The 19,514-nt window shown below is 41.3% G+C and overlaps 1 protein-coding gene across 1 annotated transcript in view; it reads left to right on the top strand.

Moving 5' to 3' along the window:
- The window catches only part of si:dkeyp-14d3.1 (transmembrane protein 132C), an 84,137-nt gene that overhangs the window by 50,783 nt on the left and 13,840 nt on the right, over positions 1-19,514 (top strand). Inside the window, exon 5 of the mRNA XM_049763713.2 lies at positions 13,252-13,395. Coding sequence (XP_049619670.1) covers positions 13,252-13,395 — 144 coding nt within the window. The remainder of the gene's footprint in view (positions 1-13,251; positions 13,396-19,514) is intronic.

Here is a 19,514-nt window from a genome sequence, read left to right as displayed (position 1 = left end):
CACAGAATATAAAGATAAACAAAAATATGAATATCCTCAAGTAGCTGCCTTAGGCATTATATGCACAACTGCATCAAGAGGATCAGCATTTGTTTTTATTTACAAGAGGTCTTTGTTTATACAAATATATGGTTAAAGAAAGGAATGCAAGTGCCCTGACAAGGATCTCTCTTTACATTATACATACAGCTATGTATATGACCATGCTGTTCTCTATTTGTTTTCATTTTTTTCAAGTGGTATGTCCTCAAATAGTTGATGAAGCACTGAGTGTGTCATCCGCTAGAAATAAACGTCTTTACTTCTCCCGACAGCAAAAAAATACTGATATTGTAATGATTTTTTCGCTTCTGAAGTCTGACTCGTTCTACATCCCCAAGATGTGCACTGATATGTGATATTTCCATTTCATTTTACTCCTCCATGTGGCTGCACACTTTTTCAGGCGTTTCTTTGGCACTTGAACTACCCAAGGTGCACAGTATCTACTTCCACTCCAGAGTACTTAACACAAAACACAACTACTTCTATATGCAGACACATTCAGAACTCATTAACTATCTGTATCTCCTCCTGTCCTCTTTTGTCCCTCGTCTGTCCCTCAAACACGCACAGACACGCGCACGCACACACAAACACACACACGCGGCATTAGACTTCTCCAATCTGCATGCAGCAATATGAGAGAGGCACACAAGCGAGAAAAGGGAAGACAGAATTAGATTACTTGGGATCACTGTGGCATGAAAGGCCCACGGATAACTTCCACTCCCTCCCGCTGCTACAGTCCTCGCTGAAAGGAAGTTAATGTAAGAGCAGTCGTCAAACCCCTCACACAGACACCGACACGTCTGCCTCCACCATCACCATCTTCTACCCACTGAAGGGAGAACAAAGCCCAGAAATTGGAATAGAAAACAGAACTCTGCACAGATTTGTGAAGTAATTGGAATTGAGTGAAGGTAGGCAGTAAGAGTTGTGCTGTATGAAATGTGATTGGCCAGAATCAAATATTCATGGTGAAATGTATTTTTATACACAAGTGCACATACAAGATGAACTGTAATAATACTCATAGATGGACGACCTTCAACAAGGTTGAACCACTTACAAATTAATTTAAATATTGAGTGCATGTTGGCCACATTGTAGCAAGTATCTGCTTATGCAATCAGAAGCATAAAAAGAATAAGGCAATGCCACACAAATCTTAAGATACCTGTGAAGTAAAAATAAATATCTTCTAAATTTGACACACTACAAAGAAGAATGTTAGCTGTTCTCTTTGCCCTTGAAAATTGATTCTACTTTTCTACGACATGACAACAAGGAACTCTATAGCAGCCATGGTAGCACAAAGCTTTTTTCACACACATTGTCACTTTTTATTAAAAGCAAACAAAAGGACAAACAAACAAATCATACCGGCATGCTCTTCTATCTTTTTCTGGACAATGTGTGTATTCTCACTGTCAGCCGCCTCTGCCTGACACTCAATCAACAACGAGGCATTCTAAAGCAGGTACATCGATAGATTATTCAATGCAAAATGTAAACATAGCGAGCCAGCTAACTGAATGTCACAATCGTGCTGCAAAAGCACTGGCCAAAGGCACTTAGTCAATTCTTATTTATTGGGGGAGGGACTAGTGTATCATTTTAGCCCGGCCCAAAATATCTGGACAGTTAAGGTAGTGAAAAACTGTTTAATGCAATATCTTCACAATTTAGTACCATATACAGTAATTCTCAGTTATGTTTTCAGCTATCATTTTAAAACTTGTAGTATGTATTTCAAAATAAATCTCTAAATTCACCTCACAGGGTCTTAAATTTAGGAATAAAATCCTAGTACCGTATTTTCCGGACTATAAGTCGCTCCGGAGTATAAGTCGCACCAGCCATAAAATGCCCCAAATAGTGAAAAAAAACATATATAAGTCGCTCCGGAGTATAAGTCGCATTTTGGGGGGCAATTTATTCGACAAAATCCCACACCAAAAACAGTCCTGAACGAGCAACAACAGGCTAAACGATAGCAACAACAGGCTAAACGATAGGTATGCTAACGTGACAAACACAAACAAAGAGCTGAGAACGGGCCTGATGTAACATATAGAGTGATTAAGGACAACTATTACATGAATAACATGTTTATAAAACCATCGGTGTCACTCCAATTCATTAAATCCATCGATCATTCGATACGATAGCAACAGGCTAAACGATAGGTATGCTAACGTGACAAACACAAATGAGGAGCTGAGAACGGGCCTGACGTAACATATAGAGTGATTTAGGACAACCATTACATAAATAACATATTTATAAAACCATCGGTGTCACTCCAATTCATTAAATCCATCGATCGTTCTTTGTCAACAATGGCTGCACGCGGCTGAGGGCGCTTGCACTTCAAAATATTCCACAGGCTCATATAACGATAGATAAACTATATTTCAAATAACTATAATATAAGCAATAATATTATCAAACCATCCGTGCACTTTAAATCCATTAAATCCATCGATCAAATTCCTCGTCCTTTGTCAACATCGCCGCGCGTGCGCCCTGACCCTCGTCTTTATTCCACAGATCTAGTATATAACTATATTGTAGCGTTAACAAAGTACAAGGATAGACGTGGGTTTGGTAAACGGCTCTTTATTCCACAAAACAAACTTCCAAGCGTGTGGCGGCGTGTACTTCCAGACACGAGAGCTCCATGGCAGAGGACCGGGCGTGCGTAATGGCCATGTCCGAGCCCCATGCACCGTTCGCGGACAGCCACTCGGCCGAGCGCCGGCCCCCGACTCAGTAGAGTAGGACCCGGCGTGCGTAAAAGCCATAATAGTTTTTCAAACCTTCTATGTCACTCCAAATCCTTAATTCCTTCAAACTCTTTGTCCTCCGTGTCACTTAGAAATGATCACCGCGAATGATGCCGGTATGACGTGGGTCGCGCCGCGTGGTGCCACTGACGTCACTTGAAATAGTAATCCATTGGTACATCACAGTTCTCCAAACTTTCTTTCTGCTGCTCGATTACTGTTTTCAGCTGCATATTTTACAACTTGAAGTTTGTAACTTGCAAAATATGACTTTCTTTTTGGTGCCATTTTTCTTAAGCCCACCCAGTTGATGAGTCACGGCCAACGGTGAAATTTAAAGCGCCCTCATCCAGTTTCGTCTGAAAATATAATTTTTTTCAGATGTAGTTTTTTGTTTTGTTTATTTGGTTGTTTTATCAAAGACAAAGTCTGCTTTATTGTCGATTTTTTTTTTCCATATACCAAGACACACAAAGAGAATGAAATTACGTTCCCACTATCCCTCGGTGAGATAGTACACATATGCATACAAGCAACACAAAAAAAAACAAGAAGGCATAGACAATGAATAAATAAGAGTGTTGAATAAATGATAAATAAACAAATAATAATAAATAATAATAATAAATATAAGAGGAGCAAACAGACAGTGGACTTGGATATGGTGCTTTAAAGTGTTAATTTCTTTATTTGATGTTTTCTCTATTTTTTATGTTTTAAATATGTTCAAGATAAAGATATAAAAGCATGTTAAGTGATCAACTATACTAAAAATAACATGGGAAGTGGTCAACTATACTTTTAAGTGATGTCTTAATGATCAAGTAAAAATTTGTGGAAAAAAACCCATATATAAGTCGCTCCTGAGTATAAGTCGCCCCCCCACCCAAACTATGAATAAAAACGCGACTTATAGTCCGGAAATTACGGTATGTGCTTCACAGACACTTTTAAATTCTTGGGTAGAGCAAACAACTTCCTGAATGACTGAAATGGGAAAACAGGAGAATAAAATGCTCCAACTAAAGTGAAAAAATATTACTGATTGCTGTGATTCATTTTGTCGGCTATTTCTTTGCGTCATGGAAAAAAAAAAAAAAAAAAATCACACAAATCAAGACAAACCTATTGCCATTGCAATTTCATGCTGGCAGAGATTAAAGCACAGAATGATTGCATTTTTTAATCCTTTCGTAATTTCAAGATCCCGGATCACTTCAAATTCGCAGATTCATTGTGGCAAACTTTAAATATTGATTAGATATCTAGAAACAGAGTGCTAGTGCTATTGACATTCTGTCAGGGTCCTTTTCAGCACCACAGGAAATCAAACTTGATCTTCAGTTGTTTTATCTTCTAGTTTTGTCCTGGAAAGTAATCTTGCTTAAAATGTAGGCAAAGCTGCAATCTGAGATTCCTCAACAATGTCCTTGACTTTATATTCCACATCACATGACAGCTCTTCAAGGTAATTGTCAAATATTCTCCTCGTCTAATTCACAAACTTTATAATTTTTAAGGAGGTGGGGTTTGAACGATCAATTCTCAAGGTTAACCTTCGATAAAGGTTACAGATTAAAGGAAAGATTGTTTGAGTACTCAGAGGAGAAGGACTAGAAAGAGTGTTGGTTTCACCAGAGCTAATTGGGACGGAGAAAACACAGACCGCTCAATCTTTTTAATCAAGTTGAGAGCTGAGACTTCACAGAGCTCGCTGAAAGCATCTGTTGACATATCACTTCTGTGATTTGTTCGAGAAGGTCCTTTTATCTGTGATTAGCACTAATTAGACTAATAAGATAGACAGTCGTTTGTCATAATAAACCTGCTGCTGAAGTTAAACAATGGGTATTGACCTGGAATAATCCTGTCAAATGAATAAAGAGCCATGACTAACAACAGTATGTAAACGAAGAGCATAGCACAATACAACTAATGCCTATTGCTAATGAGATGCTTATTTTGAGGTTTATGTTACAGTTGATCTTTAATTCATGATGCCTCCTACTTTTTGGGCAGACTTACTGGAATCGATTGTTTGAACAACATAGTTTATTGCATTTCGACCAGCATGTGACACCTCTGGGAGAGCAGCGGCATATTTTGAAAAACGAACTTTAAAGCGTGCCTCCTGTGTGTTGTCACAAACCCACCATAACTGGGTGAGCTCAAAACACGCTTTCAATTTGTCACCAATTTAAAACCAAGAACCTGGAGTCAAGTTAGGGCACAGATCCCAAAACTTATTTTTGATGACTATAATGGTGCATGCATGTCTCACATTCTTATAAATCTGCCATATCTAATTATGTGCTATTTTAACCAACTGCTTGTCCTAACAGAGAACATTCAATTTAGAGATGAATCACCCCCCTGCTCACCTTTTGTCCCCATGTGTTGCTGCATTCGATTATACTTGAAGGAGCTGTGTTTTTAGGTCATCAGGAGATGAATCTTAAAGGCAGTAATTGGATGTCTGAGCGGATTTCTCTGCACAGTAGGAGGCTTTACCATTATCTTTTGCCATTGTAGAGTAACATACTCCTGCCCAGCCTGCCCTCATCATCATTACCCATGCTGTGGAAGTGTGATGATGGAGAGGGAGCATGGGGACAGGGCATAAATCATATCTGGACACATCCGTCTTCCTGTTCGAGCCCAGGCACCAAACTGTGCGCTCTCGCTCTTGCTGGTCACACTTGGAGATGAGGACGTGTGAAAGCAGCCGTTGGTGTTCACATGCGGCTTCCGATGCATCCTTAAACAATATATCATGACCGTGGCCACTACGGCATTCCCATGGTAAAGTCATCAATCAACACTCTCCAATGAATGTCTCATTTTATTCTTTGATTCTATTCACTTTGCAGTGCGCATCTTGTCTGCACAGGAGAGTAAACTCGTGAAAGCGCTTTGTCAAAAACGACTAGATAAACAAACATGTATTTATATGCTAATCCGGCAGATATGAAGCCTATGAAACAATAATGGCATACAATACTGTTTTTAGCGGCTGCACGCCGTACCTGTCAGTCTTATCTTAAGGGTATATAAGTGGCATGCGCATGCTGTTTGACAGAGATGAAAAAAACATTTTGAGAAACGTGTGATTCAAAAGTTTGAAAGAAAATGGGCCTGATGGATAAACTTCAAGTGTGCTATTATCAACATTCAAGCACTCAAGGTTAAGAGGGTGATTATGACGTATTAGGCGCTATTATTGATGTATTGTTTTAGTATTGTAACCACAGCACAAACCTGGAACATGGTCTGATGTTATACTACTTAAAACAACATCAACATTTGGTCTCCCAAGTGTTTTTGTTTGAGAGTATACCAGCATGATAATTGTGGTGAATGTAAGAAGTTTGGTTTGTTTGCATCCAATTTCTTTAACCTGGAAAAGTAGATTGTAAATATGCATATTTTCACTGTCACTCAGAAGGGCACAGAAGCATGCATGTTTATTGGAGTGCAAAAAGTGAGCTGAGATTTACGTTATAATAAACCTATGTTCAACCTTGTTTGCCATTTGACTGCAGGATTCACTGAATTGGTTCTGCTGCTCCAGTGCTTACTGCAATCACTGACATCAAATAATTATCAGCTTCCCGTACTTCAAAATTGGATGTTTACATAGCAACAATTTACAGAGAAGCACTCAGATGTCCAACCATGGATAAGCTTTTTAAATAGTTTTCTCAAAATGACGTTTTATGCCAATGTAGTAGATTTTCTGTTCCTTTTCATCTTTTGAGAAATGTTTGGACAGTAGTAGGAAAAACAGGTATGACATAAATGCTGCGACATTCTACCATATTTCCTATTCGCTGCCGCTACTTCGCTTCACTTCTGACTTATAACCTGGCCCACCAAGCTTTGAGAAGAATGTGCCTATTTCTTAGTGGTAATGGAGTCTACAGTGAGGCTGCCCTTTATGCCCAGTCAGAGAGGTCTGTGTCCAGGGAGGGCAGATAAGCCAAGATAAGTCAAACTAAGCTGGCAGAATAGAACTCGATCAGAGCCGGGTGGAGAAATCTGACAAAAGATCAGGAGGTCGTAACCGACTCGCATGGTTGGCTGTTGGCGAAGAACTCTTATTCGATCGACCGAGCAAAATAGTTGCTGGGCTAAGAATGAGCAGAATGCGTTGTTTTCCATCTTCTGAGCCCAGGCTCATTGGGCAAAACAGCAGGAGCGCCACTGAGAAATCTCTACCATTGCCAGCATCCGTCAAAGCTCCAGGCAGCTCCCTCCCTCGAGCCCCCGCAGCGCTCTCACTCACGAGGTGAGACGAGAGATGGCTATGTCCCTGGTGTCTGACCTTGATTCCGCCTAAGATAAGCCCGCCTGTTGTTGACATTCACAAGGGTCTCTCACTCCCGCCTCTGACACGTTGATCCATGTGTATTACAGGTATGGAATTCCTGAGAATTGCAGGGGATATGTCCTATAAACTGACAAAGTACTCCTTCCAAGTGGACCCATGTTTTATTCACAGGATCATTTTCACAGCATGGGGTGCAATTCACAGCCACTGGGATCAAGACAGTGGCATCTTATTGCCTCAGCAGCAACCCGCAATCAATTCTACAAACTATATTTTGAAGACACTAACTCTGTTCGTGTACTTGTATGCTGTATATTCACCCCTAGTTTACATTTCAGGATGAAAATGTCCCAATACAGTTAAGAAACACATTGCATAAAAATAGGATAAAATCAACAAGCTTTACGCAGACTACAAAGTAGAGCGGAATTAATAATTTCAGGGGCATTTGTCATGTCAGCAATGTGTCACCAAGATGCTTCTCTGCAAAGTTTACCCATAAATCATGTCCTCTCAAAACTCATTTACATTGGAGAGCAGTTTGGTGTGACTGAACCATCAATAGCATCCATGAAATGCCAATATTCAATAAAAGACAACTCACTGATGCAGAGGACAGTCTACATACAAATTGAAAGTGATTGCAGGGGATATGTCCTATAAACTGACATGGGACAAACTGGATGAACTCAAGTAGTAGGTGTGAAGTATGAAATTATAATGTCATGAATAAGATGATTGAGAAATAGATTATAGCTTTAGGTTTACAAATGTAAGAAAACAATACTGGTGTATACAGTACAGAGAAAAATATTTCACCCCATTTTTTCCATTTTTGATGATTACGATACAGAATTGTTTGAACATTTATGAAATTTAAATGTTTTGAAGCCAATGTTATTATCTTATACATCCCAAATACACACAAAAAAATCAGTTTCCAATTGATTTTATTCATGAGCACTAAGACAGCAATTTCAGTTTCCAATTGATTTTATTCATTAGCACTAAGACAGCAAACATAATGCAATGACAAAGAGAGAAAGAAACCAGGGAATAAAATACAAGCAAACTGATGAGATGAGGAACACCAGGACAAAACAAGATGACTGAAACAGTTGTTTGGAAGACACAAGGGATCGTGCTGACAAGAACAGATGGACACAAAAAACAAATGGACATGGGAGAGCATGACCAAGACCATGTCCAGGCGGAAACTGGATTTGTTCATAAAAGATCTCATAAAAACTGATTTGTTCCAAGAAATGCGCGTGTCTACGAGAAGACACAAGTGGGCTGCAAATCTTAAATGCCACTGGAAGTCATCGGAAAACTGAGAAGAAGCAAAGATGATTATTTGCAACAATGATGCTTCAGTAAAAGCAACATGAGGGACATCTGGTAGAAGAATAAAGTCAGAGCAACCTGTTTCATTATATATATATATATATATATTTTTTTTTTTTTTGTTTTTTTTGTTTTTTTTTCCTTCAGAAATGATTTCTACACAATAGAATGATTCAGGCGGCTCCATTGCATGCTCCCAATTTTTTATGGCTTTTGAAAATGTGTTCACATGGTATTGGTGATGATGGAAGACCTGATTTGGAGTCAAAAGATAAAAACGACACTAAACTTTTTTATGTCGCTTTTCACTGGCCATGATTACCAATGCACCCCCCCTTCACACGCACCTACATTGTTCAATAGTTTGGTGGTTATTATACAAGTTAGCGGCAAAACAACCAAACCGTTATCAGTCATCAATGCGCGCTACATTCATTGACTACAATCGTGCTGGTCATACAAAATCTTAATCTTCAAACAGAATGAAAAATGCCCCCGAGGTGTTGTGAGCAATATGGGGATGACATCAGAGAAAGTTGATCAGATGCTTGGTGCTATGATATTCTGTTAATGCCTTTGCATAATTGATCTGTGGTGGGAGGGGCTGGGGCGTTGGGGGTGGTGGTGTGAGGGCTGATTTGTGTTCAGAATGGTTCACATTTTTTTCAATATGCGAGATGATTTTTTTTTGGACTTCACCAGTTTATGAAGGTGTGGCCTCAATTGATATACTGTGCATTATTTCACGAGAAATTATTTTATATCAGACCCTACAGTCACCATAAAATGAAAGCAAAGCACAGTTAAACAACTTTTCAATGACTTAACCTAATGGTAGCTCAAGCCTCTTCCCAAAATACTGTGGTTACCCTTTATTGTGAACTTGGATAGGACATTAGGCGACCTTTCCACAATGGCGCTGTTCCTTGAAACACTTACCATAGTGGACCTTGACACATCTGCTAATTTAGAGCTGCCAGCTCTTCTTGTTCACGTGATGGTCATCTTGATCCCTCGTTAGCTCTCCTTTTTAGGGGGTACCTTTGGCAATGGACCACTATCTGAGCAATCTTCTCCTTACCCTGCTCTGCAGTAATGAGCAGCTCATGCCTCTCAGTGGCATGTACCTGAGGCAGGGTGCTAGTGAATAGCAGGTTAAGCTGTTTTATAAGGCAGCCTGGTGTTTTTGTAAGCCATGCAATGACTGCTACCACTTAGATCCTTTGAGCTGGGCAGAGAAAGTGATAGGAGGAGGGGAAGAGCTGAAAACGGGTTTATCCTTGGAGAAGCACCAATTGGAAGAACTGGGAATAGTGTAGAAAGAGGGAGACTCATTAAAAAGCAACGTGTTGGCTTATTCGCAAGCATCCTACGACTTCAATGTACTGTCATGCAGTGATGTATCACTCTGCATGGGGCCTCCATATTCTTTATTCTGACTCTCTTCCATGTGTCTCACTTCTGACCAATTAAACACCCAGTGGAATAAGGCAGCTGAGATTTCACATTGTGTATGAGGGGGAAAAGTTGATGAAAGGTCATCTTAATGGCTTTGGGACACTGATTTGTGTGTAGTGCCTAAAATTCTCAGCAGCTGTCCCCTATTCCCATTTTACGGTCTTTTTGCTTCTGACTTTTATAATTCATCATCAAGGGATGGGACTTGATCAGAAAGTAAGAATATTTCATTTATTGCATGCAAGTCGCCCATTCATCAAATCTTATTTCATTGCATCTGTTCGTCAAAGGATATGAGAAATGACAAAACGTCATCAAGGGTTGTGAAGCATGTATAACAGATTTATGGCACAGATGTGGCCCTTTGCTCACAGATAAATATCTCATTATTTAAATACACCATCAAGAATAAGAAATATATATATATAACATTCTCGTCCACAAGGTTGTTGCTCTACCACAAGTTCTAATCCAAGTGCTGGCTCCACCATGTTTGCTCATTTATATCAGATGTAACCAGGCTGGCCAGGTCAGAGCGCAACCGCATTACTTCGGACAAGGAGGAGAAGCTAATCACGACACCAGAACGGGCGATGTTGCTATTTCTCATGCTGCCCATGTCACTCAGGCTGACACCATAAATCTCACTTATTTTCAGATCCAGAGGAGACACGGCAGAAATTACAGCCCAGAACACATTACCAGCTACCGCAGTGTGCTGAATGCTAAGAAAGAGATCCTTGATAAAGCAGACAGCCACTTCTCCCCAGATTATAGGCCACAAAGACATCGCTCTAATACTCTGAGGTGAATTGGCTGGGAAGAGCAGCACAAACAAGGAAGCTACGTGAAAAGTATTTTTCTGCCTTAAGTACTCTAAATTTATGTGCATTCTTACGCCTTGCCTCCAACAAGCAGTAGAGTTTGCTTGTGTTTTGTGAAATGAACATTGGTTCATGTTTTTATTGTTATACAATGACCAATCACTACTAGATCTATGAGAATTTATATGCGACATTGGTGCTGAAATGGGGTAACACAAAGCACATTGTAAAAAATGTGCAGTTAATTACGTAGTCTCTTTCGCGATGCACTGAAAATGTAAACTGTAGCTTGTCAACTCACTGTGCAACTTTAAACTCTCGCCTCACAGTGAAATAATGTCAATCCAGTCTGCCTACCTTCACAGGCATCCGTGTTATTTCTTATTCATTGGGAAAGCGCTGAGTGAGAAACCCTGCCAATGCGCATCATTAGTCCCCATTTTTGCAGTTAATTGTGCTGCCCATGTCTTACTGTGTGGCCCATTGATGCATCACTGTGCGATCCCACTGAGCCTTATTAGTGCCCTGCTCTCAGCTTGCTCTCAGCCTGCTGGGTCATCTTCAAACACAGTAATCTCGCATCAGCTTTGGCTTCCACCATTTCTTAACCATTTACCAAAACATTCCTAATAGATTACCCTCTGGAAATCCTTGCAGACACATAATTAATTTAAAGAAACGCTCGGTTTAAACGAGAATTGACTCAAGGGAGCGTGGAAGGGAAGGTATATTGTACATCCTTTCATGTCCAATTAGAACTTTCATGCTCTTTGCAGTCTTTGTGGAATGAAAATCTCTTAGTGTTGCCTTTTGTAATGAATTTGCACCTGTTGCCTCAGTTAAGAATAATCTCCCATCCCATGCTAAGTGAATTTTATTTAATGACTGCCTCAAAATGACCTGGATACTTTTATTCAAACCTAAGCCACTTTTTTTTTTTTTTTTGCTCTTTAACTGACACAAAAGTATAAAATGTTAAAACAGATCCACATACAGATTGTATATTACTCTTCTTTGACCCTATGGGGGAAAAGATGCCAGAGATGCCACAATACAGTTTGTGGTTGCTACTCTGTGAACTTAAGAGCATCCTGAAAACATTACTCCATTAGAGATTTTTGCCAGGATTCTTCAATGTCAGACATGACTGTGCCGCCGAGATCCATACATCAAGCCACCTAATTTAGGAGTAATTTCTCAGAGCCTGGATAGGTCTTCTGTGAGTGACTCCAGAGAGCAAATGTTACCACAAACATATTTTAATGGACCCTCATTATCTTCTGTGACAACCCCAATGTGTGAATGTTGGCATGTGTGATTAAAGGTTAAGACTTGTGTTCAGCGTGATGAAGCAGTACTGATAGCGTCTAAAGAAGTGAGGCTGTCAATTTGCGCTTTTAAGAAACCCCAATTAAAAATGAGAGGCTTATTATTTGTGTCATCGTCTTTGCACTGCTTGTTCGTCAAATTCAAAATTGTCTGTTTTGCCATTTCTAATTTAGAGATTTGCAGTTCTTAACAACTCCAGCTTTACATTAGTAGCCTATAGCTTGAGGGACAAGACAGACGTTGTGAGGCTCACGGCTCTTATAGAAGATTGATGCCTTAGGGTGTTAGTCTGCCTGGAAAAAGAATACTTACTCAGAAGGCCTGTGAGAAAAGAGGCTACAGTACATGGCAGAAATGGCACGCATTTTGAACCCTCAAACTGGCACAGATGTCTCCTTGCAGTTCGTCACCAGGCAATTAGTATAACCACAAATGTATTCTCCATTATTGACTCTACAAGATAGCGTTGGAATCAGATTTTGTTCTTATTATTTTGACAATCATTTGAGTGCAAAAATAAAATGTAGATGTAATGAACTGAGTTTGGTATAACTATATTACATACTGTATTTATTTGCCCGTTTCTTTATTACCATGTTCCTACTTGGTATTTTACTATCAATCACGTACTAGTGTCACTGATACTCTATTGGATTTTTATTCTAGTAACCCAAAAAAAAAAAAAAAATGTCAGTATTGTTCCTTAGTCCACTACAGGTGCTTCACCGCAAATGTTTCCTTTAAGAAACACATATTCAAGCTGGATAAAACCTCTTAATGGGAAACAGCCACCAAATTTATGGCTTTCTAAGAGTGTCCGTGTCACAGTGAATTATTTTTAAAAAAATCCATTAATTACGTAGCCACATAATTTTGCTACTAAATGAGTCAACAAAATGTTATTGTCCAATCTATAATTATATTAACTTAGTAGTCATACTATCAAGTTAACAATGTCCACAAATTAACTGGCTGAAGTTATGGCATCGCGAGGAGAACGGGTACTCAATCATTCTCTTAAATGATGACAATGGTAAGCATAAACTGCTGGTATTCCTGAGTTGAACCTCACAACTCCCAAAAATTCTGTTGTTTCTTTTACAGCGCTGATTATGCTGATTTCCTTTCATAGGATACTGAGATTTTAAACACAGCAGTCCTGACTGGGAAAACTGTTGCTGTCCCTGTGAAGGTGGTAACCATCGGAATAGACGCTTCAGTTATTGATGTCTCTGAAGCAGTGGAGTGTCGCACCACAGATGAAGACGTCGTCAAGGTTAGTGATATTATGCTCATTACTTCCATAATAAAATATTAGTTTTCTGCTAGAATAAAAGATTAATGAGATTTTTACACTATCTTAGTGCTGCTGCAATCATGATATATACATGCACTTTGGAAGATTGGTTTGTCAGATTTACGGGGCACAATGTGATCCTCCTTGACTCTGGCTATTTTCTCATTTCAGTTTATGCTTATTCCGTCCCATATGTTTCATAGAGATTGTTTTTATTCATCAAATGCCATCAAAACTGTTATGTTTTTTTTATTTCCTCCCATCAAACACAATTAACCAAACAAATGGATCAATGACCACAAGGACTTAGTCACATGTTCAAATACTGCTGCAAAACATATAGCAGAGCCTCCTTTGTGAAAAGCAACAGAATTGATAACTGATATAATTAATACTTTATTTTCAGAGTTACACTGTGGTATCAGTTATACTCAGGAGCGACATATATGTTAAAGTTAAAGTCCCAATGATTATCACACACACATCTGGGTGTGGCGAAATTTGTCTCTGCATTTAACCCATCCCCGTGTGATTTTGATCCATCCCCTGGGGGAGAGGGGAGCAGTGAGCAGCAGCAGTGAGCAGCAGCAGTGCCGCGCTCGGGAATCATTTGGTGATCTAACCCCCCAATTCCAACCCTTAATGCTGAGTGCCAAGCAGGGAGGCAATGGGTCCCATTTTTATAGTCTTTGGTATGACCCGGCCGGGGTTTGAACCCTCAGCCTTCCAGTCTCAGGGCGGACACTCTACCACTAGGCCACTGAGCTTTGTATATGTTTTTTTCACAAATTTTTACTTGATCATTAACATTACTTTCAAGTATAGACCACTTCACATGTTATTTTTAGTATAGTTGATCACTTCACATGCTTTTATATCTTTATCTTGAACATAATCAAAACATGAAAAATAGAGAGAAAAAAATCAAATAAAGCAATTAACACTTTAAAGCGCCATATCCAAGTCCACTGTCTGCACACTTGCTCCATTTTTGCTCCTCTTATATTTATTATGTTATTTGTTTATTTAATATGTATTCATCACTTTTTTATTCATTGTTTGTGCCTTCTTGTTTTTATTTTTTTGTGTTGTTTACTTGTATGCATATTGTGTACTGTCTTGTCACCGTGAAATAGTGGGAACGTAATTTCGAGCTCTGTGTGTCTTGGCATATGAAGAAATTGACAATAAAGCAGACTTTGACGAAACAACCAAATAAACAAAACTAAAAACTACAGCTGAAAAAAAAAAAAACTTTTTTTCAGACAAAACTGGATGAGGGCGGTCTAAATTTCACCGTTGGCCGTGACTCATCAACTTGGAAGGGCTTAACAAAAATGGCACCAAAAAGAAACTCATATTCTGCAGGTTACAAACTTCAAGTTGTAAAATATGCAGCCGAAAACAGTAATCGAGCAGCAGAAAGAAAGTTTGGAGAACCGTGATGTAGCAAGGGATTACTGTAATTTGAATTTCAAGTGACGTCAGTGGCGTGGCGGTTGTTTACATAAAGGACAAAGATTCGATCACGGGATGACGAAGGGCCCCACGTACTACCGGCATCAGTCGCGGCTTTGTTTGAAAGTGACATGGAGGATGAAGAGTTCGAAGGATTTAATGATTAGGAGTGACGCAGAAGGTTTGGAAAAAATTGTTATCGTTGTTATAGTTATTTGATATATATTTTATTTCGTGTAGCAACTTCTATATGTTTTTTTTTGTTACTGTTCATAGTTGTTGCCTCGTTGAACTCTTGTTTTGTTAAATAAAGGGCCGTTTACCAAACCCACGTCTTCCCTTGTACTTTGTTAACGCTACAATATATTTATATACTACATCTGTGGAATAAAAGGAGTCGCAACTGACCCATGAGGCCGACGTCAGCTGCTCACGCGCAGCGTTGTTGACATAAAGGACGAGAAATTTGATCGAAAGGCAAAGCTCTCAATTTACCGGTCGATTTACGCTCCTACCCTCACCTATGGTCACGAGCTATGGGTCGTGACCGAAAGAACGAGATCTCGGATACAAGCGGCCGAAATGAGTTTTCTCCGCAGGATGTCCGGGCTCTCCCTTAGAGATAGGGTGAGAAGCTCGGTCATCCGGGAGAGACTCGGAGTAGAGTCGCTACTCCTCCACGTTGAGAGGAGCCAGATGAGGTGGCTCGGGCATCTTATCAGGATGCCTCCTGGACGCCTCCCTGGGGAGGTGTTCCGGGCATGTCCCTCCGGTAGGAGACCCCGGGGACGACCCAGGACGCGCTGGAGAGACTATGTCTCTCAGCTGGCCTGGGAACGCCTTGGGATCCCCCAGGATGAGCTGGATGAAGTGGCTGGGGAGAGGGAAGTCTGGGAGTCCCTCCTAAAGCTGCTGCCCCCGCGACCCGACCCCGGATAAGCGGAAGAAGATGGATGGAAATTTGATCGATAGATTTAATGATTTGGAGTGACACAAATGGTTTGATAATATTGTTTATGTGATAGTTATTTAAAATATAGTTTATATATCGTTGTATGAGCCTGTGGAATAGTTTGAACTGTGGCGCGGCACACGGCATTGTTGACAAAGGACGATCGATGGATTTAATGAATTGGAGTGACACAGATGGTTTTATAAACGTGTTATTTATGTAATAGTTTTTTTAAATAACTCTGAATGTTACATCAGGTCCGTTCTCAGCTCCTCGTGTGTGTTTGTCACGTTTGCATTCCGTATTGTTTAGTCTGTTGTTGCTCGTTCATGTCTGTTCTTGGTGTTGGATTTTGTCGAATAAATTGCCCCCCAAAATGCAACTTATACTCCGGAGCGACATGTTTTTTTTTCACTTTTTTGGACATTTTATGGCTGGTGCGACTTATAGTTATAAACTTATAGTTTATAGTCCGAAAATTACAGTACCTCATGAGTCGCCTTGACCCTTTGTTAACACCGCTAGGTATCCAAGTCAAGCCACTCAGGCCAGAAGAGCCGGGGATCAATCCACGCCGATCAGAGTGAGAACCAGCTCAGTGAACCACTGCCTTTCTCCTCCGATTTGGGTCCAAGAACACTGAAGCCAGCCCTGATTAAGCAGTGCCTCCCCAGTGCTCTCCTCTTGGTTGTACCTACAAAAAAAAGCTTCTTTCTTCTTGAGTAGTCTTCTTTTTCCCATGACAGCGCACGACCTAAGGAGATGAATGAATCCAGATTCATTCCTTCCACTTCGCTGTCCTTCATACGTCACTCGGCTCCAGGGAAAGCAAACTTGCCAACAAAGTATGTACCTAGGAGGGAACTCACCTGTATTGCAGTAATTGTTGAGGGAATGGCTGAAAAAGAAAAGCTACTCTAGGTCCCGGTGCATCCTTGGCCTAGTCACCTAAGCTGGACTAGGGGATGTGAATATTAGGGCTAAAAATTTGGAACCTATTCCAGGTCACCATTTAGACTCCAATATTAACGTGTGTGGTGCAATGTGCTGTTGCATGAGCAAGACTACCCCTCATAGAGAGTCGGAACTCAGGGGGGCCGCATACGTACCCCCTGAATCGCATTGACCCTTCGTTAACACCGCTAGGTATCCGGGTCAAGCCACTCAGGGCAGAAGAGCTGGGGATCGATCCTCCCGAATCAGAGTGAGAACCAGCCGCGGTGAACCGCTGCCTTTCTCCTCCGATCAGGGTCCAAGAGCACTGGAGCCCCTGAGCACTGGAGCCTTGAGTCAGCTTGACCCTTCGTTAACACCGCTAGGTATCCAGGTCAAGCCACTCAAGGCAGAAGAGCTGGGGATAAATCCTCCCCAATCAGAGTGAGAACCAGCCGCGGTGAACCGCTGCCTTTCTCCTCTGACCGGGGTTCAAGAGCACTGGAGCCAGCCCTGACTAAGCAGTGCCTCCCCAGTGCTCTCCTCCCGGTTGTACCTGCAAAAAAAAGCTTTTTTCTTCTCTTCTTGAGCAATTTTCTTTGTCGACCTAAGCAGATGCTGGATCCGTTCCTCCAACTTTGCTGTGCTTCCTCCATCGCGAGGCTCCAGGGAAGTCCAAGTACCTAGAGGGAACTCACCTGTATTGCAATACCTGTGGAGGGAATGGCTGAAAAAGAAACCCTACTCTACATCGCCTAGGTCCCGGTGCATCCTCGGCCTAGTCACCTAAGCTGGACTAGGGGATGTGAATATTAGGGGTAAAAATTTGGAACCTGTTCCAGGTCACCATTAAGAGTCCAATATTAACGTGTGTGGTGCAATGTGCTGTTGCATGAGCGAGGCTACCCCCCGTAGAAGACTGAGCCTGGATTAAGGTCCTTCCGCTCTGGACCACCACACCCTGCGTGCGTTGTCCCGAGAGTCGGAACCCAGGGGGGCCGCATACGTACCCCCTGAGTCGCATTGACCCTTTGTTAACACCGCTAGGTATCCGGGTCAAGCCACTCAGGGCAGAAGAGCTGGGGATCAATCCTCCCCAATCAGAGTGAGAACCAGCCGCGGTGAACCGCTGCCTTTCTCCTCCGATCAGGGTCCAAGAGCACTGGAGCCCTGAGTCAGCTTGACCCTTCGTTAACACCGCTAGGTATCCAGGTCAAGCCACTCAAGGCAGAAGAGCTGGGGATAAATCCTCCCCAATCAGAGTGAGAACCAGCCGCGGTGAACCGCTGCCTTTCTCCTCTGACCAGGGTTCAAGAGCACTGGAGCCAGCCCTGACAAAGCAGTGCCTCCCCAGTGCTCTCCTCCCGGTTGTACCTGCAAAAAAAAGCTTCTTTCTTCTTGAGCAATCTTCTTTGTCGACCTAAGCAGATGCTGGATCCGTTCCTCCAACTTTGCTGTGCTTCCTCCATCGCGAGGCTCCAGGGAAGTCCAAGTACCTAGAGGGAACTCACCTGTATTGCAATACCTGTGGAGTGAATGGCTGAAAAAGAAACCCTACTCTACATCGCCTAGGTCCCGGTGCATCCTTGGCCTAGTCACCTAAGCTGGACTAGGGGATGTGAATATTAGGGGTAAAAATTTGGAACCTGTTCCAGGTCACCATTTAGAGTCCAATATTAACGTGTGTGGTGCAATGTGCTGTTGCATGAGCGAGGCTACCCCCCGTAGAAGACTGAGCCTGGATTAAGGTCCTTCCACTGGAGCACTGGAGCCCCTGAGCCCTGAGTCACCTTGACCCTTCGTTAACACCGCTAGGTATCCAGGTCAAGCCACTCAAGGCAGAAGAGCTCAAGATCAATCCACCCTGATCAGTGAGAACCAACCTACAAAAGTATGCTCCCATCTTTTTGAGCAATCTCCTTTGTCCCATTACAACGCAAGACCTAAGGAGATGCTGGATTCAATTCCTTCCACTTCCCTGTGCTTCATACACCGCAAAGCCCCAGGGAAGGCCAACCAGTTGTTGTTGTTGCCAGAGGGTCAGTATTTCAGAAACTTCCTACACTCACGGTTCTTATTCATTCAGGTTCCTGGTGGGTCCCTCTTGTGGATCCCTTGTGTACTACCTCTCATTTTCCGACAGTTAGTCCAGGTAATTTGGATATACTTTCGAGCGGCCCTGAGTGTGGCTTTATTGAATTTCCAATTATTAGTCAAAACCTATATTAATATTCTCAACCCTGAGTAGTGTGTCTTCAAATATGGCTGCGTGCTTTGTCCCTGTTGAGTACAAAAGTTGCTTTTCCATTTCTTACCATTCACTATCTTACTATTTAACCTTTGATCTTATTGATTCTAATGTTCAGCTTTCAATTTTGTTTTGTCAATTACTGTTTATTGGCATTGTACTTCTATTTTAATTTAATTATCTAACCATCACATTTCATTTTATAATTGTACTTTAGTTTTGACATCTGGGGATCTCATTGCCAGGGTCTCCCATTTGCTGAGATCTCTTAGGATCACTGCAATCTCCACAGTATTTTTTATTGGTACCTGCTCTTGCCTGAAGGTCCTTATTTTGGGTATCCCTTACACTCACGGTACCATGATTTTTCCAAAATGGCCGCCACGCCGTCCGGTCACCCTCGAGCCCCTCCTGGTGGCTATCCCTAGCATTGCGTCTGATTGAATTTAGGTTGGTAGATTTAGTTTTTTTTAGGTAGTGTTTTGGGGGGGATTTAATTCATCTTTT

Source organism: Syngnathus scovelli, chromosome 3 (assembly GCF_024217435.2).
Source record: "Syngnathus scovelli strain Florida chromosome 3, RoL_Ssco_1.2, whole genome shotgun sequence".
NCBI lineage: Eukaryota > Metazoa > Chordata > Actinopteri > Syngnathiformes > Syngnathidae > Syngnathus > Syngnathus scovelli.
This window is presented reverse-complemented; position numbering and strand designations above follow the sequence as displayed.